Raw genomic sequence first — 26,965 nt, 5'->3', positions numbered from 1 at the left:
AGGAAAGTGAGAAGCGCTGGCCATCCTCCCTTGGGAATTGACTAGAAAGGTGACAATGACAGGGGCAGGCCAGAAACTTTGGCACTCTGAAAGGCTCGGCAACCCTTCTCACATGCCACATCGGTGCTCCAGTGAGGTGCTGCTGTGTACACTCTCCGCCCTGCATGGGGCCCATGAGGACCCCCCAGGGACCTAAAGTTTTGAGGTTTTCCAGAGGAGGCCATCATTTACATGGCTGGTAAACGCTACCATGGGCAAGAGACAGAGGACTGAGTTCTGGCACAGAAGGGGGAAGCAGAGAAGCCAAGAAGGGGCCCAGACAAGACCCCCAGAGTGCCTCCAGCCAGGGCCATGCCACAGCCTGGGCACCAGGAGCCACCTCCCACCTCTTTCTCCCACCTGTCTAGGCTGCGGTCCAGCTGGCTGAGGGCTGGGGCCAGCCGCTCCTCCAGGAAGTTGTTGATCACCTGCTCCGGGTCATAGCCGTAGTGCTCCAGGCAGGCCAGAATGAAGCCCTCACCGAGGTCCGGAAGCAGGTCCTTCACTTGGGAGATGAGCGAATCCAGTTCCACACCACCCACGGGAGGGACCAGGGCAGCTGCTGCCCCCATGCACTGTGGAGAAAGCTGGAGTGAAGGCAGGGAAGACCGGGCCAGGTGGGTGAGAGGGCCACAGGCCCTGAAAAGCACAGGACTAGGAATCGGGGGACCTGGTGTGAGTCTTGGCCCTGCCATACCCGGGCCAAGGATCTCAGCCAAGTGACATAGGCCTCTGAAGTCTTCATTCCTCCCCTGGGAAAAGGAGGGTTCTGTGACTTACTGGCAGAGCTACTTCCAGCTGTGTGACTTTGGGCAGGGTGCTTCCCTTCTCTGAACCCGAGCTCCTTCCATATAAAATAGGCCTACTACCACACACCTCATGGGGTTGTCTCAGATGGCTCGGAGAGAATCATTCACCCGAGGCACCAAGCACAGTGCATGGAGAAAACTAGACACTATGTAAATGGCCGTGGCCTCTACTCGTCCTTAGCCAGCTCTAACAAGTTGATGGAGAGGAACAGCACTGGAGAGGAATGGCAATCACCAGCCCTGGACCATGGGGGAGCTGCTCCCCTTTGATTATATTCCTTTTAAGAAAATTTGTAAATCAAACAAACAACAATAAGAATCATCCATGTCAGGGGCACCTGGGTGGCTCAGTGGGTTGAGCCTCTGCCTTTGGCTCGGGTCATGGTCTTAGAGTCCTGGGATCAAGCCCTGTGTCAAGCTCTCTGCTTGGTGGGGGGCCTGCTTCCTCCTCCCCCTCTACCTGCCTCTCTGCCTACTTGTGGTCTCTGTCAAATAAATAAATAAAATCTTTAAAAAAAAAAAAATCGTCCATATCTCTGCTAAGAAGCCCAAATGGGGAAGAGTGCGGGAAAGGTGGAAAAAGACTGTCATTTTCCAAGGCCCTGTGGCAGTCATGGGCCTGAGTCTAACAGGAAGGAGAATGGCATCTGTTAACAGAGCACAGAGGGCTGGCTGGGTTTGGGGTGCTCCACACAACCCCTCTGGGAATCCCCACAAACTCGAGGAGGCAGGGATGGTGACCGTCCTCACTTAGAGATGGGGAACAGAGGCTAGAAGGGAGTGACGGCCACACGGCTGGTGAGTGGCAGGAGCCGGGTACACCCCTGAGCTGCCGGACCCCAGAGACTGGGTGGCCTTGATCCCCACATCACACAGCCTCCCGACATGCAGGGAAGAGTCCTGGGCTCAGTGGCCCATCTGTACAGCTGTAGACTGGGTGAGTTCTGGAAAAGCCTGGAGAGAAAGTGCTAGATTGGGGGCTTCGAAACTCGCTCAGTGGAGCTGTGCTGTGCTCTGGCGGGGAATCCAGGCTGGCCAAGCAGTGAGACCAGGCGCAGCTCTCCACTGCAGCCGAAGTAGTGCTGCGGCGATCTGCTCAGAGGAGCGCTCCAGGAAGGATTTCCCAAAGCTCCAGCACTTCACTTTAGAGGGGAAAAACTGGGGTTTTGGCAGCTGAAGCAACTTGCAGGACTTTCCAAAGGCAGCTCGAGGCTGTCAATTCCAAAAGAAACCCTTTTCTCTGAGAGCGGTAACAGAGTAGGGGGAGAGATTTCCTGGAAAGGGCAAGGGAAGCCGGTGAAAACACCGCTGCGGACACACACCTCGTCTTCCTCTGAGTTTTCCAGACGTGAGGATGGTCCCCCAACGGGCTCTGCCAGTGCAATGACCCCATTAGGATCCTCAGCCGCTGGCGGGTCTTTAGCATCTGTGGCTTTCCGACGGTCCACCCCTTCCCATGCACCCTCGACGGCCTGGAGGATGTAGGCAGTCCGCGTTTCGTCCCTGTTGACACGGGTTAAGGCGTCTCTCTCTTGGGGGCGGGGGCCTTCACTGCCTCCCTTGCTCTGAGGCAGCATAGTTTCTCAATCCCTTTCCCGCACCTGACCCTGTGACTTGTGTTAGGGGCTATCTGAACTGTACCCAGTGGGCATCATGGGCACCTGGGCTGCGTGGGGAAGCAGGTCAGGCCACAACCATCCTGGCCTTAAAACCCAGTGCCTCACACTCAGCAGAAAGCAGATCTGGATGAAGACAGGGCCAGGGGCACTCTGGGATGTGATATCTGAGGGAGCCAGCAGCTCCTCCTCTGCACTGACCCCTAGGAGGAGGGCCTGATGTGGGTCCTGCCACCCGGCCTCCTCCCAACTAGCTGAGGGCTTCCTACAAAGGCTGGGGGCCCGGCTCTCCGCTCAGCAGAGAGCCTACTTCTGCCTCTCTCTCTGCCTGCTGCTCTGTCTGCTTGTGATCTGTCAAATAAATAAAATCTTTTAAAAAAAAAAAAGGTGGGGGGCCCAGCGGGTATCCCTGAGGCGATACCTGAGGTGGCCTGAGCCACCTAACCCAGCCTCCAACATGGCCCACAGGCCCTCTTCCCTGTCCTTCCTCACTCTCTACCACTCCAGCACTGCCAAGCCCGACGTCTGAGTGTTGCCCTAGATGCCCTTCCACCCCTTCTAAACCGCACTCCCATTGGCCACACCTGGATGCCAGCCACAGCATCCCCACCAGCCCCTGGGCCTCACAGAGGTCCCAGGCCAGTCTGTTCTCTTCCCTGTGCCAGATAGAGCTTTTCCAAAGTATAAAACTGACCCTTTTACTCCCCGTTTCACACCTTTCCGTGACACCCCAGTGCTTGTAGGACAGAGCCATGCAGACCAGCCATGCAGGTCTGCTCACCTACCACGTCATAGTTTCTTCCTGCTAGACCCCGGTCCCCCGGACCCCACACCCCCAAGCCACACAAAATGTCTCAGGGCTCCTCAGAAGGGCCTCTCTGTCCTCCATCTACTGGGAACACTTAGTCCTGGTCTTGGCCTCCTCCATTCTCTTCTGCTGTTCTCAGCTCGGACAGCACTTCTGTCTCATAGCCTTACCCCGAGCTTGCTTGTTTCCTTGTCTGTCTCCCCTCCTGCTAGGAGGTCTGTGAGAGAAGGGCTGAGTCCATGTTGGTCACACAGGCCCAGACACTCAGTAAACACCTGCAGAATGCAGGCCTCTGACCCCATCCAGCTCTGAGGACCAGAGTAGTCATCTCCTCCAGAGACAGGGGCTGGGACTTTGGCGGGCATTCTGGAGACCCGTGGGTTGTAGCTGGCTGACCCGTGGGTTCTGGAGCTAAACCTCCCTCTGCTCCCCAGGGTCCTCGCAGCCCATCTCCAACTTGGTCAGGCCAGGTCCTGTCCCAGAGGCTGTGGGAGAAGGATACAAGACTGCCGAGGCCTGCTGGAGCAAGCTGACATCATCGGCCACAGGGAAGAGTGCGTCATAGTCCCGGAGGAACCTGCTGGCCAGGGAGCAGACAGAAGGGACAAGGCTGGGGCAACAGGGGCACTGGTCTGCTGCCCAACCAAGAACCTCAGACCAGGATAAGCATTTAGCAGAGGCTGTAGTATGTAAGGCCTCGTGCTGACCGGTCCCAGCTCAGCTGCACTTACCTCTTCTCCTGCAGCAAGGAGCTGAAGATCTGAAGGAACTCTTCAATGAAGCCCTGAATGTTGTCACAGCTGGAACAGGACAGCAGGGCAGATGAGCTCGCTCGATGCAAATGATCTGGAACTTCCCTCCCTGCTCCTCTGCAAGGCCTCAGGCCAATGAGAGGAAAGAGGCACGGGTCTCTTTTTCCCATCTCGGCTCAACGAGGAAGAGGGCAGAGGAAGAGAGGGGTATACCTCTGCTGGGCTAGCCACCTAGGCAGCTGCTCCCAAGGACTTACCTGCTTTCCAGGACAGGGAGGAGGCAGATCTGGTTTACGAGGATGTGAAAAATCTCCAGTAGCTTCTTCCTAGAATGGGATAGCCTCTGCCACAGGTCCCCTAGCAGCCTTTGAAGGCCAGAGAGAGAGAGAGAGAAGGAAAAAAATATATAGAGATTAAGGAGATTAAAAAGGCCCAGAGGGAGCTTATTCTCAACAGTTGCAGGTGTCCCTCCCTAGGGCTGAGAACGCATCACAAAGCGCTCTGGATAGCAGTTGGCAAAAGGCTACAGGCCCCCAGAGGCCAGTGGATTCCCTGGCTGCTTCTCTGTAAACAGTGGGTGGGAAACCGGTGGATTACTACGATTACTAGAGGTTGGAGCAACAGCGGAGGGGAAAAGCCTAGGATGCTGGGGCTGGGAGGTTGCTAGGCCGGGACACTCCATGGGGCTACCCCCTCGTTCTTAGAGATGGGGATGCTGAAGCCTGGGGAAAGCAGGGCCTCTCTCTCCCTGACGACAAGGCACTTAGTTTTGTCCCCTGCTCACTTGCTGTCTTCAAGCCTCCTCTTCTTCATTGCGGACTCCAGTTCAGGAATTGCGATTTCATAAAAGGAAGCCAGTCTGTGAAGGCACACATGGGGAGAGGGTGGGGTTAATTCCTAAATACCACACTTCTTCAGAAAAATCAACAGCAACCCATGGGAAGGGGAAAGGCCCATTTCTTGCTCCCGAGTTGTCGCCACAGCAATTTGCTCCTGGAACCAGCCCGGCTCTTTCCCCAAGCTCACCCCAGATCGGGCCCCACTGTGGCTGGTCCAGGAAGAGCCACCTAAGAAGTGACCTGTAGCTCCTGTCCCCTTTCACCTGGGAAACTGAGGCCCAGACAGGCTCCTTCTCACAGAGCAACGAGAGAGCTCCTCAGAACTACTGAGATTTGCAAAACAAATGAGATCACTCTTTTTGTTTGCTCAAACCTGCCAGGAGCTCCCCACCTCCCACGACATCGAACTCTTAACAACTCTCTCTGGTACCATGCATAGCCGGCACGGAGCAGCCAACCTTGCTTCTCACCTCAGCTACATCACACCTACCCTCTTCCCAACTCAGATTCCAACTCCCTGTCCCAGCCACACACTTCCTGGTGATGCTCACCCATGTTATAACTCCTTCCCGGAACTAGGTGCCCAGCACCCAATATATGTTACCCTTACAACTTAAAATGTATCCGCCTCTCTTCTGTGGTCAAATTCTTCCTCTGAACATCTTAGGCTTCCTGAAGCCAGAACTGTAACCTCAGGGCCTAGAAACGCTGCTGAATTTGCAGCAGGCACTCTGCAAACACTTTACTACCCACTGGCTGGATTCTGGCAGCTTCTACGCTAGTGTAGTCCCGTACACAGCAGAGGGTAACTGGGCCCAAAGAGGCAGGGTTTCTAGGCCCACGGCATGGCACCCAGAAAAAGACAGAGGGGGCAGTCTGGCCCAAGCAGATTCAGGTGTTGCCAGGATACATGGCTGGTGGGAGGGTAAACTGGAACAACCCTTTTGGGGGGCCATTTGGCGAGATCAAGGAGAATTTAAAATATACAAACCATCTGTTCTTGTGATTCTACTTCTAGGAATATATTCCTCAGATGTACTTGCAAAGGTGCAAAATGATGTATGTGCAGCTATTCTTTGTAACATTTTTCTGGAATAGCAAACAACTGAAAAAAATCTGAAGGTCAGTCTATGGGGTCTGGTGTTCCATACAGTACAACGGAATTCTATCCAGCTGCACCAAAGATGGAGGTTGCTTTGTGTCCTGACACACATTAATTTGAAAAATAAAATGTATCCAGTCTCTAGAACTGTGAGAAATAAACTTCTATCGCTGAACAAATGAATTATTTAATTAAATAAAATGCAAACAGTACATATAGTACTCATAATAGATCAGCAGTTAATTTAAAAGGCAGGGGGTGGGGGTGGGCACCTGGGTGGCTCAGTCCGTTAAGCATCTGACTCTTGGTTTCAGCTCAGGTCTCATTTGCAGGAGTGTGGGGTCGAGCCCCACACGGGGCTCTGCGCCCAGCAGGGAGTCTCCTTGAGATTCTCTCTCTCCCTCTGCCTCCACCCCTGCTTGTGCTCTCCATAAAATAAATAAAATCTTCAAAAAATAAATAAATGAAAGGATGAGGGGGGTAATATGTAATATGTGTATCTCTGGAAAATGCCACCAAAAATCCCTAACAACAATGGTGGAGTGTGAAAATGGGACTGGGGAAGGGAAAGAGGTAGAGTGCATTTTATGTATTCATATATACACTTTACTTTTATTATTATTGGTTTTACTTATTTTAAGTAAGCTCTACGCCAAATGTGGGGCTTGAACTCATGACCTAGAGATCAAGAGTTGCATGCTCTACTGAGCCAGGTGCCCCTCATTATATATTTTGAGTTTTGAGCCACGTGAATGTATTACTTTTTCGTAAAATTATGTGACAAAGAGTTACTCAGATATACTTGAGGATATCTGGGAGGAAGGAGGTTGTCCTGAGAGGATTAGCTACAGAGCTGTTTGGTGGCTGTAGACCCTTCTAGAAAGTTGCAGGCACTGAGATGGCTGCGTTTGCTCACCGGGCGTTCCTGGCCTCCGACACAGTGAGAACACTCTGGGCCAGCCCGGAGCTGTTTGTGGGTCAAAGGCAGTGTCACTTGTAGTCAACCCTGTTTTCCTTTCTTCTTCCCTCCTCACTCTGACATGGGTGGAGCCGCTCCCCGTCCTTTACTGTTCCTTGCAGGAAAGTCAGTTCTTCCAAAAATTACCCTCTGCTTACACAGACCCTTTCAAAAGCAATCTGTTACCATGTTTGGGAAGATGCTTTAACAAAACAGGAAAATGCCTATGGGGGCACCTGGATAGCTCAGTCGGTAGAGCATGTGATTCTTGATCGTGGGGTTGTGAGTTTGAACCCCACACTAGGGGTAGTTTACTTAAAAAAAAAAAAAGGAAAATGAAAGAAAATGCCTATGTAAGTGAAGATAAGCAGGATTCAAAATCCTAAAAATAGCATGATCCCTCATAGTGATTTTAATTTTTTACCTTTGGAGATTTTCCAAATTTCCTATGAGCATTTGCCATTTTAACCATGAGAAAAGATACCTTTTCAAAAAGGGGATGGCAGAGCACCTGGGTGGCATGGTTGTTAAGCCTCTGCCTTCTGCTCAGGTCATGATCCCAGGGTCCAGGGATCAAGCCCCGTATCAGGTCTTCCTGCTCAGCTGGAAGCCTGCTTCTCCCTCTTCCACTCCCCCTGCTTGTGTTCCTCCCTCGCTGTGCCTCTGTCAAATAAATAAATAAAATCTTAAAAAAAGGGGAGCGGGGATTGCCACAGGCCTATCCTAACACCTTTCTTCAGGAGGCGTGCCGACTGGTGCTTTATTCTAACAACCTCTGGGAGGCTGATTAGTCCTCACGTGCGACTTTCTCGACCTTCTCGAGCTGAGAGGACCCAGGAGGGGTCAGAACACCAGCTGCCCTCTCTGACACAGGTCAGTGCTAGATACATGTTTGTTGAATGGGTGAGTAAAACGACTGAATGGACTGGTGGCTGAGCGCACAGAGTTGGGCAGCTCCCAGGAGCTCCTGCAAACGCTGGGGAGATGTCTGGCAAGAGTAACAGCCAGAGGCCACTGAGAACAGGCCAGCACCACCCCCACATCGTTCCCAGGCAACATGCAGGTTACCAGCCCAGGACTGTGCACCCCTTTCTCGCTGCACAAGGAACAGACAGATGCCTGTGAAGCTAAGTGTGCAAGGAGGGTCTCCCTCCCTACATCTTTCCTCATCCTGGCAGGATCTTTCTATAACTCCTTTGGATAAAAGCTCCCAGTGGCTCCCTATTGCCTAAAGAATAGAGGCCCCACTCCCTGCCAGTGATGTCAGGGATCCTCACAATCCAGCTTTTACCAACCTCTCCAGAGTGTCTCTTGTTAGCTGCTCCTTTTCCTGCTGCTCTGGGCCCTGCCTCATCCCACTCCACTCCCTGGCTCTCCCTGGACACCCTTTGGGGTTTCTTACCCTCATTCTGCCTGCTGGAGTAATCCTTCCGTCTGGAAGGTTCCTGTCCATTCTCACTTAAAGGCCATCATGAAACCTCTTACTTCACCAGATGGAATTTTGCCTCCCTCCTCTGTGTTCCCGGAGTGCTTCATAATATGGCCACAGCAGCCAGCCCCACATGTGAGCTTATCTGCTTGTTTCTTTGAGTGTGCTCTGCTCGAGACCAGATGCTGAAGTCCTCAGACCCATTTTTTTTTTAAAGATTTTATTTATTTATTTGATAGGGAGAGAGAAAGAGCAAGAGAGAGCACAAGCAGGGGGAGCAGCAGGCAGAGAGAGTGGGAGAAGCAGGCTCCCTGCTGAGCAGGGTGCCCGATGCGGGGACTCGATCCCAGGACCCTGGGATCATGACTCAAGCCAACCATCAGCTTAACCATCTGAGCCCCCAAGACGCCCACCTCAGACCACTTCTTATGATCTGTTACTCCTTTGTGCCTGCCCATGAGAGGGGCTTTGAAACCAAGGAACTGAACTTGGGTTTTTTTTCTCCCTTATCTAGTTCTTTTTTTTTTTTTTTTTAAAGATTTTATTTTATTTATTTGAGAGAGAGAGACAGTGAGAGAGAGAATGAGCGAGGAGAAGGTCAGAGAGCGAAGCAGACTCCCCATGGAGCTGGGAGCCTGATGTGGGACTCGATCCCGGGACTCCAGGATCACGCCCTGAGCCGGAGGCAGTCGTTTAACCAACTGCGCCACCCAGGCGTCCCTCCCTTATCTAGTTCTTAGCCAAAAATGGGAACTCTTGGGGCACCTGGGTGGCTCAGTTGGTTAAGCGACTGCCTTCGGCTCAGGTCATGATCCCAGGGTCCTGGGATCAAGCCCCACATTGGGCTCCCTGCTCAGTGGGGATCCTGCTTCTCCCTCTCCCTCTGCTGTTCTGCCTGCTTGCATCTCCTGCTCTGTCAAATAAATAAATAAAATCTTACCAAACAAAAAAAAAAAGCGGGGGGAAATGCTTCTAAAACGCAGGTTCCATGGCACCTGGGTGGCTCAGTCGCTAAGCATGTACCTTCTGCTCAGGTCATGATCATAGGGTCCTATGATCAAGCCCTGCATCAGGCTCCCTGCTCAGCAAAGAGTCTGCTTCTCCCTCTCTCTCTGCTCCTACCTCCTGCTCGTGCTTGCTCTTGCTCTCTCTATCAAATAAATTTTTAAAAGTTTTAGGAGAAAAAAAAAGATAAAATGCAGGTTCCACACAAGCAGGAGCCTTACCTGTCTTCTTCACTACTGTATCCCCAGGCTGGAAGAACGCCTGGCACATTCTAAGTACCCAGTAAATATCTGCTGAATGAGGATGTCAACTAGCACCTCTACTTGAGGAGTTGGAATTACCGCTGTACCTGTAACAGAAGTCGTGTTTCTGGAAGGTTTGGCAAGCCAAGGGGAAGATATCCAGAAAGGCCCAGAGCGTTGTGCAGGTATCACAAAGGTAGAGAACAATGTCTTTTAATTCCTGTTGCCAAAAGAAAACACTGCATTATTTTCCTCCACCCCCATACACAGCTCTGTGGTGGGTATGAGACAAAGTTGACAAAACTAGTGGCAGCCAACAGGCAGCTGCCTTGGGCGGGCAGGGAGGCGGGAGGGGGAGAGATCATTGGAGATCTGTGTGAAGACTGGCTGGTCTGTCTCTAGAAGCACGATCTGGACCAGTTACTCAACCTTCCTACCTCAGGTCTTGCTACCTTAGCCCCGACGGGCACCCACCCAATGATCTGGGGTTACTTCTAGTTCTAGCATAATACAGTTCTCTCTTCTGAGCTGAAGGACCTGAAGACAATGCCTGTGCTCCTACACAGAAGGTATGTCCCACTGAGGACAAGAATATCAAGTCCATACAGAACACGGAGTACATTCTTACATGTGTTCTGGAGTCTTTTGACCACTCTGAAAGGCAGGCTGAGCAGCTGTTCGGATCTCTATCGTACAGATTAGGAAACTGAGGTTTAGGCAGGTAAAATGACTTGTTCCCACAGAACTTGGTGTGCCTCCTTCTGAAATACCTGTTTAATGCCCATTTTCCCACGAGGTTGTGAGTTCCGAGAAGGCAGCCTACAGCTGCCTCTTTCTTGCTCTATTGCCGGTGTTTAGCGTAAGGCCTGCCGCAGGTCTGTGTTCCTTATTTACCTCTGGCTTAGACTGCAAGTCCCATGCCTACTTCTGCCCTGCTGCATTACCCTGAAGGCTCAGCACCTGCAGGAGCCTCCTCAGTACAAATTTGTGGACCCAACACAGGGCTCGATGAATAACACGAATGAGCTCATTGTGCTGAGCTACGTGAAGACTGAACCTCCCTCTCAGAATTCTAGTTCCCTGTTCCTTCCACTGCCTCATAAAGAAGCTCCCAGGGAAAAATACAAAGCCTGCTAAAATGCTCTAAGCCTATGTGATGGGACTAGCTGCTTCTGGAGTTGGGGAAAAGGGTCACGAGCAGGGGAAGGAGCTGTGGGGTCCTCTGCTGGCCAAAACCAGGCTGGGCTGAAGGGCAACCTCACCAGGAGAGGCATGTCGCTGGGGGTCAACCGGCCCCTCTCCTCGAGTTTCTGGGGCGTGGCGCTGGCCCCGTCCCCTTGCAAACCACAGTGCTGGAGGATATTGCTGAAAACCTGTGAAACACAAGAAGGGGTCCTCCTACATCCTGTCGAACCAGCAGCTAGGACCCCTGACCTGCAATCGGGGATGGGAGATCTGGAAGCTGCCTTGGAATCTTTCGAGTATGGGCCAGTGTTTCCAAGAAACCAGCCGAGAGAATGCCAGGACACAGGGTTAGAGTGGAAACGATAAAATCGGGATGATGGGGGTTATTCTTCTTACAGGACTGTGGGGAGGATTAAAAACACAAAATGTAAAGGGGCACGTGGCTGGCTCAGTTTGGAAGAGCTTATGGCTCTTGATCTTGGGGTTGTGAGTTTAAGTCCCATGATTGGGGCTCAAATAAAAAAAAATTTATTTTACTTAAGTAAAACTAAAAACCAACCAACCAAACAAACAAAAACATGTATGAAAAGCCCCCAGAATCCTACAGAAATTATCTGAATGAATATGCTGGGCAAGTGTTGGTAATGAACATTTAAGATACACGTTCAACAATGTATGTTTTGGATCCTCTGGAGATGGCAATTTATGGAAATATATTGAAATAAAAAACAAATCAATGGTGTGAAGAAAACAGCCCATCGTAAAATCACGTAAGTCCTGAATTCATTGTACCATCTGTAAGGAAGCTAGCCCAGAACTACCCTAAATGTTATCGTGAATAGTAGAGTCTCTCGGTGGGGGGATGATGGGTTAATCTTCGAGTTTTTTTTATTGGTTGTTTCTATTTTCCAAATTTTCTACAATGAACATTATTATATTCTAAAACAGTTTTTATAGACTTTTAAAACTCTTATTTGAGCAACACAGGCCTCTTAAAGGGGTGTCCTTATTGGCTTGTGGCTGTTGGTAAACAGCACACAATTTAAGCTCTTTTTGTATGAGTGCTAGACAGTCCTCAGATTCCAGTTCTGTTCAAGTGGGGAAAAGGGCAAATTTGAAAGGGTGTGCTGAGGCACAAGACCAGAGACTGTCTGGAGATGGGGCTAGAGAGGGGTGGGGAGTAAACATTTCTCCACGCTATTCTAAGAAAGTCCAGGGCCATGCCATAGGGTTGGGGAGGGGATCTGGGCAGGGATGAGAGCTGGTACCTGAAGGATAGTGGGCATGGTTTCATCCAGGTCATTATAGTAACTGGGCTGCTGCGTAAAGATGTTTCCTGAAAAGAGAAAAGAAAGGTAGGGATTCGGAAAAGAGGGTGGGGGAGGGGAGGACACATTACAAATGGTTGCCAGCATGTTCTGTGACCTTTCTCCCCTTTCTTAAGCCTGTCTGCACTACAGCAGTCCTGGCCCCAGGCCCTGCTGGCACAGAGCTTTGGCCCAACCTGGAAACTTCCCCAGCATGAGGGAGGACTTTACTCAGTACAATTTAACCTTTTAAGCACCTCTGCCTAGCGAATTACATCAAAGGCCTACTCTGGGAGCAACTGGGTGGCTCAGTTGGTTAAGTGTCTGCCTTCGGCTCAGGTCATGATCCCGGGGCCCTGGGATTGAGCTCCGTATCGGGCTCCCTGCCCAGTGGGGAGTCTGCTTCTCCCTCTGCTTCTGCCCCTGCTTGCATTCTCTCTCATTCTCTAATTTAAAAAAAAAAAGAAAGAAAGAAAGAAAGAAAGAGGAAAAAAAAAAGGTCTGCCCTGGTCAAACCAGCTCATGCTGACGTCCCCAGGGAGTGATCATACTGGGCACCGTGCCTTAGATGACAGCATTGGCTTTGGAAGTGGGAGTTAGTCATCCAGGAAAATCAGGAGATATGATCTCTTTGCTCAAGAAACCTGGATGCTACAATCCAGGACTCTTGCCAGGCCACGCCTCTAATAATGTGAGGAGACTCTAGGGAGAAATTTGTCTGGAAATTCTCTTACCCTCTGTTTTTGAATATGTTAGCCATATTAACCTACCTTCCTCCAAGGGGAGAGGCCTGGAAGGGACCTAGAGGCAGGTTTACCACGCATTTGCAGTTGTTCCTATAAAACAAAGCTCCTTTCCAAATGTTTACTACCTCCGAGCGCTGCTGCTGCTGTGAGTGCATAGGTTAGAGCATACGGTAACTGGAACAGAGACCAAGTGTTCCGGCTGCCCAAATGGCGAGGGAGGAAGGGAAAATCATAGCTAGCCAGGAGACATGCTGATGCAAAATACCAACACCCTTAAGAAGAGGCCAGGGTTCTTCAACCCACCACAGTCCTAATGGCTAAGGCTGGCTGTCAGGCTGTGCTGAATTCTAGGCATCCTTTGTCATTGGGCAGGTCTGTCCTTGGTTTCCTTAATGAAAACCAAGGGAAGCCCTTGCCCCATCCTTGAGGATTTGAAAATCCATGGGATCAAAGGCCAGATGGGACTGGGTGAGGAAGCAAGTCACTATGTAGCCGGACTTTCTGTTAACGATTTCTTGGATGCCCCTTCATTCCTTGACTCCACAAAGCAGAGTTTTCCAAGCACGAGCTCGCTCAGGGTATCCCACCTTCAGAAGGGTGCTGATCCCTCAACCTGTGAAGGTACTCCCTGACCATCTGTGGCCGCCTCCTACTCTTGACAGCAAGCAGGGACTGAGCCGTCTCCCCACCAACTTCTGTTCTTTCTCATAAAACCCTCCCAGCCAATGGCATCCTCAAGGTCAAGTCTGAACCCCCAACCGGAGCACAGAGGGCCATATGAGATCTGGCCCAGAAACTACCTCCATGCACTCTCTCTCCATTTCCTGGGCTTCATTCTCTCTTGTACCTCCTCAACCTTAGAGAACAAGTCCTGTCCCCTCCCCTTGCCTGGAGTGACCTCCCAGAGTTGAGTCCACCATAAGGCAGGTGTCACCTCCTCCAGGCAGTGCCTCCTGACTTAGGCGTCAGGAGCCAGTCTCCCCCCACAGTACCATACGGTAGACCCCACTGCACCCTAACCACCTGACCCGGGGTAGGGCACTCTTTCATAATCCTTCTAGTGCTTGTGTCTGAGTAACAGGGATGTTTTACAAGCATCAAAAGAGATAACATTTCACAACTGACCCTTCCTCTCCTTTATCTGATCCAGTGATGGTGAAGATCTGACTTGAGATCTCTTCAAAAAACAATTAAGAAGTAAGGGACAATGGCAGCATCCTTCTCAGACTAAAGCAGTTAAGAAATGCAGGGTGAAGGGAAGGGATTGCCAAAGAGATCAGTGTAGTCCTTGATGGGGCCAAGGCCTGACATACTCCTGCTTTCACAAAATGCCTCCAAGAGTCTAACTGGAAGGCCCTGCTTTCAAAATCACACTTCCTGATTTAGTACACTAATCTTGAGGTTAAAAAAAAAAAAAAAAAGTAAGGTGTGTTTGTGTAGGAAGGTTGAGGGGGATGGGAGGGTTCCCGGTAAGGACTGGGTTTCTGCCCAAAGGACAAATGGCCAGTCCCCTTGTTCCCTCCTTCTCTCCCTTGTCAACACTCTTACTACAGCTGATTTGCTTGGCTCAAAAGCTTCTGTGGTAGAGACATTGGAGGCTGCCCCTTGTTGTGCCTTCCGCTCAAAGGCTGGAAAGACAGCTGCTGTATGTGTGTGTGGTGGGGGGCGTGTATGCGCACGTGTCTCTCCAGGCCCCTCCTCCACACCAACACACACTCCCCCCCCCCACAATGCACACACAACGAAGGGGCTCCTGATGCCCGGTCTGCCTTCTTTTCCATGAACCACCCTCTAAGAGCCAAAGAAAAGACTCTCCTAAATGAGCCAATTAAGGGTTCTCAATCTGTGGGACAAAAACATTCTACAACACTTCAAAATTTATAAGGGAGTATGTTCTGATTCTCAAAGAAGTCAGTGACTCAAAAAACTAGGACCTTTCTCACCCACCCTTGTCCACCTGGAACTGCAGGCAGAAGTCCTTTCCCCCTAAATCTGCACAGCATCTCACACTGACTATGCCTCCACTTGCAACACGCCCCCCTCACCTCCACCCGAAAGGCCCTTTTCCTGCACCTGACACCAGTTTTCTCTAGAATTGTTGATGTCTCCCTCTAGCTCACCTCCCTAAACCCTGCTTTATTCTACCTCTAGGATGTCCTCTTCAGTCAACCCAGGCTCTCACCTTCAAACCCACGCTTAAGTACTGGCCTCCTCCTCAGTCTCCTGTCACCACCCTTCCCACTGGCACGCTGCCAAATTAACTATAACATCAGACAGCTCCTCTCCACAGCTCCCATGGCCTCATTCCAGTAAGAGCTCACAGTAACCCGGTACTTATAACGAGCCAGGCACTATGCTAATCCTCACAACCATCCTACCAGATAAGTAGGGAATTCATCTTCCCATTTTTCAGATGTGAAAACTGAGGCTCCAGTGGTTGACTGATTTGGACAAAGTGACACAGCCAGGAATAGGGTTGGGGTGTGAACTGGGCAGAGCCTGCCTTCTGAACCACCATGCGATACTGTTCCCTGAGTGCTAACGGCTGGCATAGAGTCCTCCCCGATCCGGCCCCAGCTTCCCCTTCCCCATCTCCTGTTGTTGCCCTCCCAGAAAGCTCTGCTGCTGCCTCCCAGAATGCTCTACTCTAACCACTGGCCTAATAACTGTTTCGCTAACTATCTCTCGTGCCTGATTTTGCTCACTCACTCCATGCTCTCTGTCTATAGTAACATTATGAAGAGTTTTTCTTTGGGAAAGTAAAAGAATTGAACTGATGATCAGGGAACAATTAGATTTGAATGAGAAACCAGACACCATTTCAATGAAAAGGCTGGATGTGAAATTTCATATACGTTATGCTCTGACATGGTTGTCAAAAACATGCAGAGAAAAGACTGGAGGGAAATTATCACCCAATGATTATCTATGGGTGCCAGAATTTGGTAATTGCTTTCTTGCTTCTTTACACTTTATATTCTCCCCAAACTTTCTAAACTAACCTGTATTACCTTTATTATTACCTTTTTCATTAGGAGGAAGGAAGGAAACCATTTCAAGGGACAAGTTAGCTTTGAAATTGGGCATTTGGGAAGACTATGTCCTATAATCTCAGGGAGAGGAGGGCTGACAGTGGTGTCCTGTCTCTGTGTCCTGCCTAACACTAGGGTGTTGTTCCCTCTGCAGCATCCCAACCAAGCTTCAGTCTCTGACTGACCCCTCCAGCCCACTGCCTCATGATGGGATCCAACTGCTGAAGTCATTCCTTTCTCAACCCAAAAGAGTCCTCTCTGAACTCAGTCTCCAACTGATCTCAGTAACAATGCAAATCATGAGACTTCTGAGGCAACCCCAATATCCCTGAGGCAGGGAGTGACAAAGAGGAAGAGCTGGAGAGTCAGGCCTCTGTGACATAAATCCCAGCTTGGCCACTTATCAGTCATGAGCTCTCGGGCAAGTCCCTTACATTTTAACCCCAGTTTCCTTGTCTGTAAAGAGGGATGATTACAGAGCCACATCCCAGGACTGCCGTGAGGATTAATTAAGATCACATACAAGGAGCTCAGCAGAGTGCCAGGCCCCCAGTGAGTGCTCACCTAAAGGTTAGCAATCACTGCTGTTCTTACTGTCACCGCTGAAGCAAACCTCCCCACTCCTTCAACAGTTTGACATGTGGCCTAATACTAAGACCCTTGAGGGACCGTGGGGTTCAGTATTGTCTCCACTCCCCCATGGCCACCTAGTTGTGTCTTTCGGAGTCGAAACACACATACCTGCTAAGTCAGGTCCAAACCCCATTTGCCACTGCAATTCTGAATTCCCCTGTGCTCATCTAGATGCTCTAGTTTGGCCTGTGGGGGCCAGCTCTGTGCAACCCTCCAGGCCCTGTGCCCTACATACCTATCATCTTCTGGAGCAAAGGCGAGTTGCCTTTTCCAAAGAGCACGCAGAGGTCCAGGATCTTTGGGATGTCAAACAAGAAGTTATTGTAGAGGATTTCTCCAAATGCAGAGGGGGAAATGAAGTGATCCTAAGGAACAGTGCAGAGAGAGAGGATGAGAGACCTTCCAAAAGCATACTCTTGGTTAAGTAATAGCAAGCTCACAAGGAACAATGGGGGACTGGCTAATAAATGAAGGTCCATCCATATTGCGGGCATGTCTGAGCCTCATATATTGACCTGAAGCAACAGCTGTTCTTCATTTTAATGTAAAAAGAGGCAAAAACACGCTATTAAATAGTCGGTTGGGCATTCATTCTAAAATATTTATGGGTTGGGGCGCCTGGCTGGCTCAGACAGTAGAGCATGCAACTCTTGATCTTGGGGTCTTGAGTTCAAGCCCCACATGGGGCATAGAGCTTACTAAAAAAAAAAAAAAAAAAAAAAAATATATATATATATATATATATATATATATATATATATATATATATATTACTATGATGTTTGGAATTGCTTTAAAATACTCCAGGAGGGGCGCCTGGGTGGCTCAGTGGGTTAAAGCCTCTGCCTTCAGCTCAGGTCATGATCCTGGGGTCTTGGGATCAAGCCCTGAGTCGGGCTCTCTCCTCAGCAGGAAGCCTGTTTCCCCCCTCTCTCTCTGCCTACTTGTGATCTCTCTCTGTGTGTCAAATAAATAAATAAAATCTTTAAAATATATAAATAAATAAAATAAAATACTCCAGGAAAGGGGTACCTAAGTGGCTGGCTCAATCAGTTAAGCATCTACTATTGATTTTGGCTCAGGTCATGATCTCAGGGTGGTGAAACTGAGCCCTGTGTTAGGCTCTGTGCTGGGTGTAGAATCTGCTTAAGGGGTGCCTGGGTGGCTCAGTGGGTTAAAGCCTCTGCCTTCGGCTCAGGTCACGATCTCAGGGTACTGGGATCGAGCCCCACTTCGGGCTCTCTGCTCGGAGGAAGCCTGCTTCCCCCTCTCTCTGTCTGCCTCTCTGCCTACTTGTGATCTCTCTCTCTCTGTCAAATAAATAAAATCTTTAAAAAAAAAAAAAAGATTCTCTCTCTCCCTCTGTCCTTCCCCTACCCTGCCCCTGCACCCTCATGCTCTCTCTCTCTCCTTAAAAAAAAAAAAAACAAAAAAAAATTCCAGGGGGGGGGGAACCCTCAGGGGAAGAAAGAAAATAAAAGTGGCAAAATACTGATAATTGTTGAAGTTGAGTGGATAGGTATACCTGGGGTTCATTATGCCTTTGCATATATTTGAAAGTTTCCACACTACATTAAGTCTTTTTGGGGAAAAAAGCAAGATCTTATTGTAAAAATAAATATGGACTCAAACACACACAAGCATATTGAAAGGAAAATAATTCCCTGAAGGAACACACACCATAACGGTGGTTATATTTGGGGAAAGGGATTTTCTGGTGACTTTCACTACCTACAAAATATTTCTGCAATGTTTGAGTTGTTTAGAGAGCACGTTATTTTTAAAACTGGGGGGAGAAAAGTAAAGGTTTTTAAAAAGCACATAAAAGTTCCTTTAACAAATCAGAATCAATGTTTTCACCCTCTGACGCATGAAAAATGGCACAGTCACACGTCAACTGGCAAAGGGCCCTCAGCTCCCATTGATGAAAACACCGGATGTAATGCAGACCCAGTGAATTCACAGATAAGGGGGGTGGCCACAGATTTCTTCCCTAAAGGTGGGAATGAAGGCGGAGGGGAGACGAAGAGGAAACTCGATACTTCCAGAGCCTTCCAGAGCCTTCCTTCCCAGGGGTGGGAGAGTCTGGCACAGAGGTGCTGGGTGTCTGGCGGCACCCTGTCGTGGGGCCAGGGGCTTACTTTGGATTCCTTGTGAGTGGACATGCGGAGGAAAGTGAGGAAAACACTTCGATGGAGGCGTTTCTGCATGTCAACAACTTCAGGGGCCGGGGCCACCCACTCATCGAACTTTCGGGGGACATAGCGCAGATAGGAGTCCAGGCACTTCTGCAGGGTTTCATCGAAGATAACCTGTGCCGGACAACAGATCAGAGCGAGGATTTGTCACTGAGGCACAAGGGCTTGTGGGTGGACTGTGCAGGGGCTCACAGGCCTACCAGCCCTCGCCTAAGGCAAACACTCCAACCCCGAGGGACTAAGGAGGTATGAATGAGCGGAGGGCTAAACACAAGTTTCTAAACACGTGGGAAGGCGTTGTGTAAACATCGTTAAGATTGTGATACAAGACAGAGCAATCCAAACCACAATTTGCTGTTAAGGATCCAGTGTAAGAAGTAGGGAAAAAAGCATCTCCTAGGGGGGAGAAAAACAACAACAGCAACCAACCAATGGCATGTCATGTGCTTTGTCTTAGTGTTAATTTTGATAGAATGTTACCTGGCACCAGAATTTATCGTGAGGCAAGGCCAGGAGCCAGTCGAGGTCATTGGCTACGAAGGTGGCGCGTTCCAGGTACTCCTCCACTAGGGCGGGAATGTTGTCTTTAGGGGGCGGTTTGTATAACACAAAATACCGGTCTGCCTTCTGCTCGGGGTGCTACGGATCCAAAAACCACGTGTTAACGTGGCAGAGGTTAGTCAGCGAGGGCCCATTTGCCAACCCACAGCAATGACAACACTTGGCTGTTCCAACCGGTGACCCTCCAAGGAGTTTTTAAGCATAAAGAACCAAGTGTCTTTAACAAAGGGGGCTTGGTTGCACCCAGGGAACACTAGGCAGGCATTAAAAACCATGTGTTTTGGAGGATATTTTAATGCCATGGGGAAAGGTCAAGGCAAGAGAAAGCAGGGATATAAACCTATTTAATAAAACCAGTTTGGGGATTTTTAAAGAAGTATATATTTTTAACACAGATTAAAAAAAAAAAAAAAACCGACCCGCGTGGGGTGGGGGGCTCAAGATACCAAAGCTAATAGTGGTTATCTTTGGTGGGGGAGATTATGACTATATTATGACTGGAATACATTTTCCAGTTTAAAAAACACATACATGTATTATTTTTTAAGTTATTTTGCAATTCTACAAGGCAGGCATGCACATCTTTTCTTTCAAAACTTACAACCCTGTAGAGAAGGTGAGATTCCTGGGGCCACACGCCCAGTCCCCACATCCTCCCAGGAGTGACCACTCAGCATCAGGTGAGTGTCCTTGCAAACCTTTTCTAGGCTTTTACGGGAAAAATATGTCCATATAAATATGTGAGATCTATTTTCCTCTCTTATATAAATAGGACCATACTGTATATATCATGCTATATCCTCCTTAGAATTGGGAAAAAAAAAAAACAAAACTTGGTAACTTTTCTCTTTTAAAGAAAAGAATGCTAAGCAAGTAATTGCAGGTCTCAGCTTAGAATCACAAGTTCTCTCTCCCAACCCTTACCTTGCCATGAACAAACCTTACTTTGTTCACCATTAAGAAGAGATGATGAGCTCAGTTTTCTCCTCTGACTACATAACGGCTGCTTTCTCTGGGGGAAGTGGAAAGAGGAGGAAGGCCGGGCAAGGTCTCAGTGGTTATCAACCACAATCCACCTACTTCCAGGTCTGTCAGTCCAGGGGGACAGGAAAATCATGATGGAGTGGTCAGTTTCCTCAAGAACCCCCTATGCCTCAGTATAGCCTGATAAGAGTTTTCAAACTGTGGAGTCTTTGGGTTCCATAAGGATTCCTTGGGGGGGGGGTCCCCATCAGGTGGGTCTTCGGGACCCCGCCCCCATGGAAATCAGAATTTATATAGTGGGCTTCCAGGGACAAGCTTTTTGAAAAAGGGACTCCTGCCAATTGAAACAAGTTCAAAACTACTCTCTTGGACCTAAATTATCTCCTTGGCTTCCAAGCTCCTCCCCTCATCTTTCTGTCAACACCTCATCTCTTAGGTTACTTCTTAGTCAGGGCTCCTCATCACCCCCTACTCCTCTGACAGACAGACAGACAGATAGACACCCCCGACCCGAGATTCTACCGTCCTTGCATTCCTACAAACATTTACTGGCACAACGTTAGGCCAGGTAGGGCAAGGCACATGAAGAAAACGTCAGCATGCTCACGGAGCCTATGCTCCAGAGAGGAGATGCACATCTAAGCCAGCAAGTGGGCACAAAGCAGAGAAAGTGACAGCCCAAACCTGGCAGAGGGACCATGGAGGGCGGGGAGGCAAAGGTGATTATCTGCACTCAGAGGACAAGGGAGAACTTCCCAGAGCAAGCAGCATCTAAGCTGGGCCTTGGGAAATGAGAAGGATTTTTTTTGATGGAAGAAATGGTACATTATGGAGCATAAAAATGGGTTGGGAACCAAAAAAAGGGGCCAGGATTGCACCGGGTGGTGGGAAACAGATATGGAGGGAGAGAACACTGGAATGGTGAAAATAAAGGCCACCACTTGACAAGACCTGCTCTGTGCTGGCTGCTGGGTACGAATGCCCCACAGGCTAGTTCTTTTTCATTATTAACTATTTAAAAGGGAGATAATATTCTCCCCATTTTACAGAGGAGGAAATGATCAGTAAGGGGCAGGAATTTTGCTAAGGTCACAGGGCTAAGGAGGCCACTGAGGCAGGATTTAAACCAAAGCTTGTGCTGCAGACCTACTCAATGACCCACAGTAACCACGTGCTCTCCTGGTCCCGCTGCTTGGCCTTCTGATCCCAGCTCTGACCTCATCTACTCCAGGAAGTCTTCCTAGCTCCCAACCCTGACCAGGCAGGGTGTGCACTTGGGCTCCCCCAATCACGGCAACTGTCGAACTGAATCAAAAGTACCTTCAGATCAGTGGGTGCTACCCATGGGGGCAGAAGAAAGGTTGGGTCACTGAAGGGCACAAGGAACCTTTCTGGGAGGGGTAGAAATGTTCATTACCTTGACTATGATGACAGTACCCTGGGTGCATACTAATGTCAACACCAGCCAAATTGTATACTTTCAGTATGTGCAGTTGGACTGTCTTTCAATCATGCCCCCATCAAGTTATATGAAAAGGAAGGGCCTGCCTTCTCTGTCACCCCTCCTAGCCTATAGGTCTGCAGAGGCAGTCTAGGCCTTGCTCACCACGGCATTCCCAGTCCCTGGACAAGCGTTTGGCATGGAGCAGACTCTCCATCTACATTTGCTGGTTGGATAAAGCATCAATGCGGGTAAAGAAGGACCAGATCCCACCAAGTTCTCTGAAGGACCTTGAATGCCAAAGTCAAGAGTGGGGACTTAATTTTGTAGGTAGCAAAAGCCGTGGGAGATGTCAGGGCAGAGACTACCAGGCCCAGCTGTATCTTCCACCCTTCGAGCTTGGCTCAGGTCCTACTTGCTCTGTGAGGCTTTCTGGACATTCTCTGCCCATCAAACTTCTGTTCTGCCGATCTCGATAAGAAACCATTTCGCCCTGTTCTCTGCCTGTTCCATGTTCCACTTACATGAGTCTTGTCTTCCCCAAGAGCTCATTCACTCATTGTGGCTCAAGACTTTATTTCTTTTGGGTTTTCAATAGCACTAATTGTGAGCTGTGTGCACAGTAGCTACTCAATAAACATTAGCTCCACCTATCACCCTGCAAAGGCAACATGGTGGCTGTCCCTTTGCTAGATAGCTCCTTGTCTTAAGTTGGGACTAACGAGACAAATATAGAGTGAGTACAGATCTCTTCCACAAGACCGCTCCTTCATCAGGCAGCTGTCTCCCTCAGCTCATCTTTTTCCCACCTTATTCCCCATTCGAACCTTCTGCCACTGTCACTGCTACCATCACTGTCACTGAGTGCTTACAATGTTCTAGTTATGTGGTTAAGTATGTGTGAGATTTAACACAAAGTTTGTGCTCCAACTGAATGATACTGCTTCCACCCCAAGGAAGTGGTGGTTGGGTAGGAGTCGGGCTCTCAGGACTCTGGGATGGTATACTTGGATCTCCTACCAGCTTCATCCTTCTCCCATTGCTCTCATGGCTACTGATTATTCCCCCTTCAATACCCAGTCTGGGGTCCCTCCCCTCCTTCATGAAGCCTTCCCATGCTGCACATGCCCTCCCACCAGCCTCAGGGCATCCCTGCCCCTTAGACCCCATTCAGTCTGGATCAGTGCCCTGGGCTCTGCATTCAAGTAGCCACTTCTAACACCACCTTGATCACACCGTAGAGAAACTACTGGTCTGCTTTTCTCTTCACTGCTGGTCTTCTCATAGACTCCTCAAAGGCAGGAACCATGTCTTTTTTCTCTGTAGCTCCAGGATCTGGCACAAGGGCTGGCTGGAGTCCTTGACTCATTTACTGAATATTTCCTGAAAGAAAAGCACCTGGCACCCGGGAAACCAGAATGAAGAGAAGGGACCAGGATCCTGTTCTTGTGGAGCCCACAGCCTAGCAACCCGGGTATTAAGTACACAGGGAAGGACTGAGGTGGAAAATCAGAGTTTCTGTGTTAATGGAACTGTTCCCTATCTGTGCTGGCAAATACAGTAGGCACTCACCACATGGACTATTTTAATTCAAATTAACTAAAATTAAATATAAAATGTAGCTCCTTCAACTGTCTACATCTCAAGTGTGTAACCCCTATTTGTGGCGAATGACTACTGCACTAGGTGGCTACCATGCTGAGCAGAACAAATCTGGATTTTCTGATAAATACCTTCTCACATAAAAAGGTAATAAAAGGGACGCCTGGGTGGCTCAGTTGGTTGAGCAGCTGCCTTCGGCTCGGGTCATGATCCCAGCATCCTGGGATCGAGTCCCACATCGGGCTCCTTGCTCGGCGGGGAGCCTGCTTCTGCCTCTGCCTGCCTCTCTGTCTGCCTGTGCTCGCTCTTTCCCCCTCTCTCTCTGACAAATAAATAAATAAAATCTTTAAAAAAAAAAAAAAAGGTAATAAAAAAGAAACGGCAGGCTTTATAGCAGAAAGGTTAAGGGTATGAGATCCAGAGTCAGTCTAGCTGGCTTCCCATCCCTGCTCCCTTAATTTCCTAGTTCTGTGACCTTGAACTTTCAGTTTCCTCATCTGTAAAGTGGGGACAATCAAAATACCTCCTCACGGGGCTTAAAAGAGATAATCCAGGTGAAGTGTTTAGAAAGATTTGGCCCAGAGCAAGTGCTCTATAAACATTAAGTCCTATTATCAGAGAGGAGTTAGGAAGTAATAAGAAGCCATCCAGAGAGCAGGAAACCCAACACCAAGCTCTTGTTTCCCACGACTTTACTCAAGCCCCCCTAGAAAATACTTCCTCCCACCTTGCTCAAGTAAGCTCATATTCTTGGGAAAACAGTAAGTGGGTGTGGGGACTCCGGTCCCCACGTCTGTCTCCTTCAGCAGTCTGGCACCTCTCCGCAGCCCTAATCTCACCCTGCAGCTGGTAATCAGCACGCTCACAGCCTCCTTATTTTTCAGTCTCCCAAGCCCTGCAGAGTCGGTATGTGGCAGGTGGCGCTTCGTGGCCTGGTGCGATAAAAGACAGCCTGACCTCTGAAACTGGTGTTCCCCCCTGAAGTGTGGATAGCAGGTGAGATAGCTCTGAAACAAGGCCTATTTGAAACCTGAACACTTCCCGCAGGGTCAAATCCCCAAACCCGGCTTTGGGCTGGATCCTTTTCTAGGCCAGCTCAGGTTGAGCCACAACTGCCATCAGACTCTGATTCAAAATGAAATGCTTTGGGGGCAAGGTGTGGGGTGGCAACATGGAAAATAGGACTCAAATTCAAGCTGCTGCTCTCAGAAAGGAAACTTCTGCACTGGGTGTGGGAGGACCTAGTAGTGCCCCAGCTTCTGAATTGCTGACTGCGGCCCTCGGGTCATTCTTGGAACAGATAAAGGAGGAATTTGCTTTTTGCTTCTGAAATTGCAAGAACGATAGTATCAGGCTGAACGGCCTCAAGGTCCCGGCTCACCAGCGCTGGGGAAGTCCTCAGTTTTCCTGTCTTCAGGTCCGTGTGGGTGATCTGAAGTTGGTCCAAGGGCAGAGCTGGCATTGTGCTGCGTGACCCTCCTGAAAGGAATATGGATGGGAAGAGGAGAGCAGACACATAGGCTCCTGGTGGAAGGGGCCTGCCCTGGAACTGATCCCAGAGCCAGGAGAGAAGCTTCACCCTCTGGCCTCAGGAGGCTCCTGACTTGAGCCTTGAAGGCCCGGAGCCTGCACCTACAGTCCAGATGGTGCTGATTTTTTTGCCTAAAGCAAGAGCTCTCAGCTGAGGAGGAAAACACTCACCAGGTGACTCCTGAAATACTCCCGCCCTCTTTGTAAAGTACTGGCTAAGCGGACCTAGGTTATTTTTATTATGGCTCCGGCTCTGTACCCTACTTGGCCTGTGAGCTCTGTGAAGACAATGCCTGGTCTCTCCTCTTATTATCTTTTCTGTGACCAGCAAAGGCCTGGTGCAGAGTCGGCCTCATCAACTGTTTGATGAATGACTGAATATAAGGACATTTTTCTTATAATTCTAAGCAGACCTGCAGTCTTTTCAGGGATGGAGGAATGGGCTTTTCCTCACTTTTTTTTTTTTTTTAAGATTTTATTTATTTATTTGACAGAGAGAGAGCACAAGTAGGCAGAGCGGCAGGCAGAGGGAGAGGGAGAAGCCGACTCTCCACTGAGCAAGGAGCCCAATGTGGGGCTTGATCCCAGGACCCTGGGATCACGACCTGAGTGGAAGGCAGCTGCTTAATCGACTGAGCCACCCAGGTGCCCCGCCATTGCTCACTTGTAGGGGGTTTTAAGATTTTACAACCTCCCTAGGCTTCAGGGAAGAAGGATGTGAATGAACAGAAGGATGAGGATCCAGAGAGGATGACAGAATTCACAGAAAACAGCCAGTGTGAGCTCTTTTCTGCAGAGGCCCAAATGCACCTCCAAGTCAGTGAGTGGTAGATGCCACGTCTCTTGTCTTCCTATCCAATGTTCTTTCCACAATGCTACTTCGCCTGCCCCACAGAAAGGGACACACATATTGGCTGGATCACAGAGTGAAAGTGAATCAGGCCCCTTAGAAGACATGCCATATGAGGCCATCACAGTCTCGGTGACAACACAAAGACATACTGAGGCTGGGATGAGGAAACCATCCGTCACCTCCTGAGAACCTCACAGATGAGCTGAGGAGGCACGGTCAGCCACTGAGTTATGGGATGTCCCATATCTCGGATATCAGGCCAGGCCCTGGTGTTATGAAGATAGAGCGATAGTGCAGGGTTTCTGCCCCACAGGAGTTTACAACCCAATAATTATGATAATGGCAGTAGTAGCAACACACTTCTAACATGTGCTAGTACTGTCCCTAGGGCTTTTCTCAGCATTAACCTGCTATGCGTGTATTAATGCTCAGAAAAACTCTAAGGTTAGGTCTATTTTTATCTTCATTTTATCAGTGAGTAAATAAGAGATGCGGAGAAGATAAGAAACTTGCCCTCGGACTTAGTTCGTAGTTGGTGAAGCTCGCCCGCTCTTAACCATTTGCTGTATTGAGTCTAGTGTACTTGAGCTTGTAGGGAGTGTTGCTGTCAGGAAAATATTTCTGGGGAGCCTAAATGATCAGGAGAGCCTGCCTTGAGTCTTGGTAGTGGAGGTTAGCCAGGAAGGAGGGTGCTTCAGGCAGAGGACAGAGCAGGAGCAAAGGTAAGGAGGTTGGAAGCAGCTTGGTACAAAAAGAACCTTAGTTCATGGGCTGTTTAAAAGATTGTGAAGATATCCATTCTAGAAGGATGTAAAAGAGACAGGACCACTATGTCTAATCCTCAATGCCTGTTCCAACTCTAGGATCTCCGTGGGTCAGCCACGAGGTCCCTGTACATGTGAGGTAGCCCACCAAAAATTATAAGGTGTGAAGTAATGAATGGGACTTGGGTGACTTTTCACCTTTCAGCTTTCCCGAACATAGGTAATAGACACATGTTGCACAGATGTTAGTTTGAATCAAGTTATGATTGTACTAGCATCTCACAACAACCTAGCTACAGACAACAAGGATTATTGATGCTCAGAGGTCCAAAGAGAGACAGACACGTTAGCGACCAAGTTGAAATTGAAGCCTAGCCTGTCTGCTTTGGCACCTGGATCTCCTGTGCTCAACAGACTAAAAATACTTCTTTCCTAACCTCCCAGTGATACTGGGAGGGCAGCTGGGAACACCAGAGGATCTGCTCACCAGACCAGAAGTCTAAATGACTCACGGGCCCAGTTCTTTGCAT

The 26,965-nt window shown here is 49.3% G+C and overlaps 1 protein-coding gene across 9 annotated transcripts in view; it reads right to left on the bottom strand.

Moving 5' to 3' along the window:
* The window catches only part of ASCC2 (activating signal cointegrator 1 complex subunit 2), a 65,203-nt gene that overhangs the window by 12,435 nt on the left and 25,803 nt on the right, over window positions 1-26,965 (bottom strand). For 3 of the 9 annotated variants that reach the window (XM_044243950.1, XM_044243948.1, XM_044243949.1), the window contains exons 2-14: window positions 24,670-24,767; window positions 19,181-19,339; window positions 18,644-18,814; window positions 16,738-16,867; window positions 12,053-12,120; window positions 10,862-10,972; window positions 9,707-9,819; window positions 4,809-4,883; window positions 4,282-4,389; window positions 4,004-4,150; window positions 3,775-3,852; window positions 2,171-2,351; window positions 400-614 (exon numbers count right to left, since the gene is read on the bottom strand). In XM_044243950.1, the coding sequence (XP_044099885.1) occupies window positions 400-614; window positions 2,171-2,351; window positions 3,775-3,852; window positions 4,004-4,150; window positions 4,282-4,389; window positions 4,809-4,883; window positions 9,707-9,819; window positions 10,862-10,972; window positions 12,053-12,120; window positions 16,738-16,867; window positions 18,644-18,814; window positions 19,181-19,339; window positions 24,670-24,750 (1,637 nt within the window). In that variant the 5' untranslated portion in view covers window positions 24,751-24,767. The remainder of the gene's footprint in view (window positions 1-399; window positions 615-2,170; window positions 2,352-3,774; window positions 3,853-4,003; window positions 4,151-4,281; window positions 4,390-4,808; window positions 4,884-9,706; window positions 9,820-10,861; window positions 10,973-12,052; window positions 12,121-16,737; window positions 16,868-18,643; window positions 18,815-19,180; window positions 19,340-24,669; window positions 24,768-26,965) is intronic. The other 6 variants (XM_044243951.1, XM_044243952.1, XM_044243953.1 and 3 more) reach the window with 6 other exon arrangements.

The sequence above is a fragment of the Neovison vison genome, chromosome 3 (assembly GCF_020171115.1).
Source record: "Neovison vison isolate M4711 chromosome 3, ASM_NN_V1, whole genome shotgun sequence".
Classification (NCBI taxonomy): Eukaryota; Metazoa; Chordata; class Mammalia; order Carnivora; family Mustelidae; genus Neogale; species Neogale vison.
The sequence above is the reverse complement of the archived record's forward strand: the minus strand, read 5'-3'. Positions and strand labels throughout refer to the sequence as shown.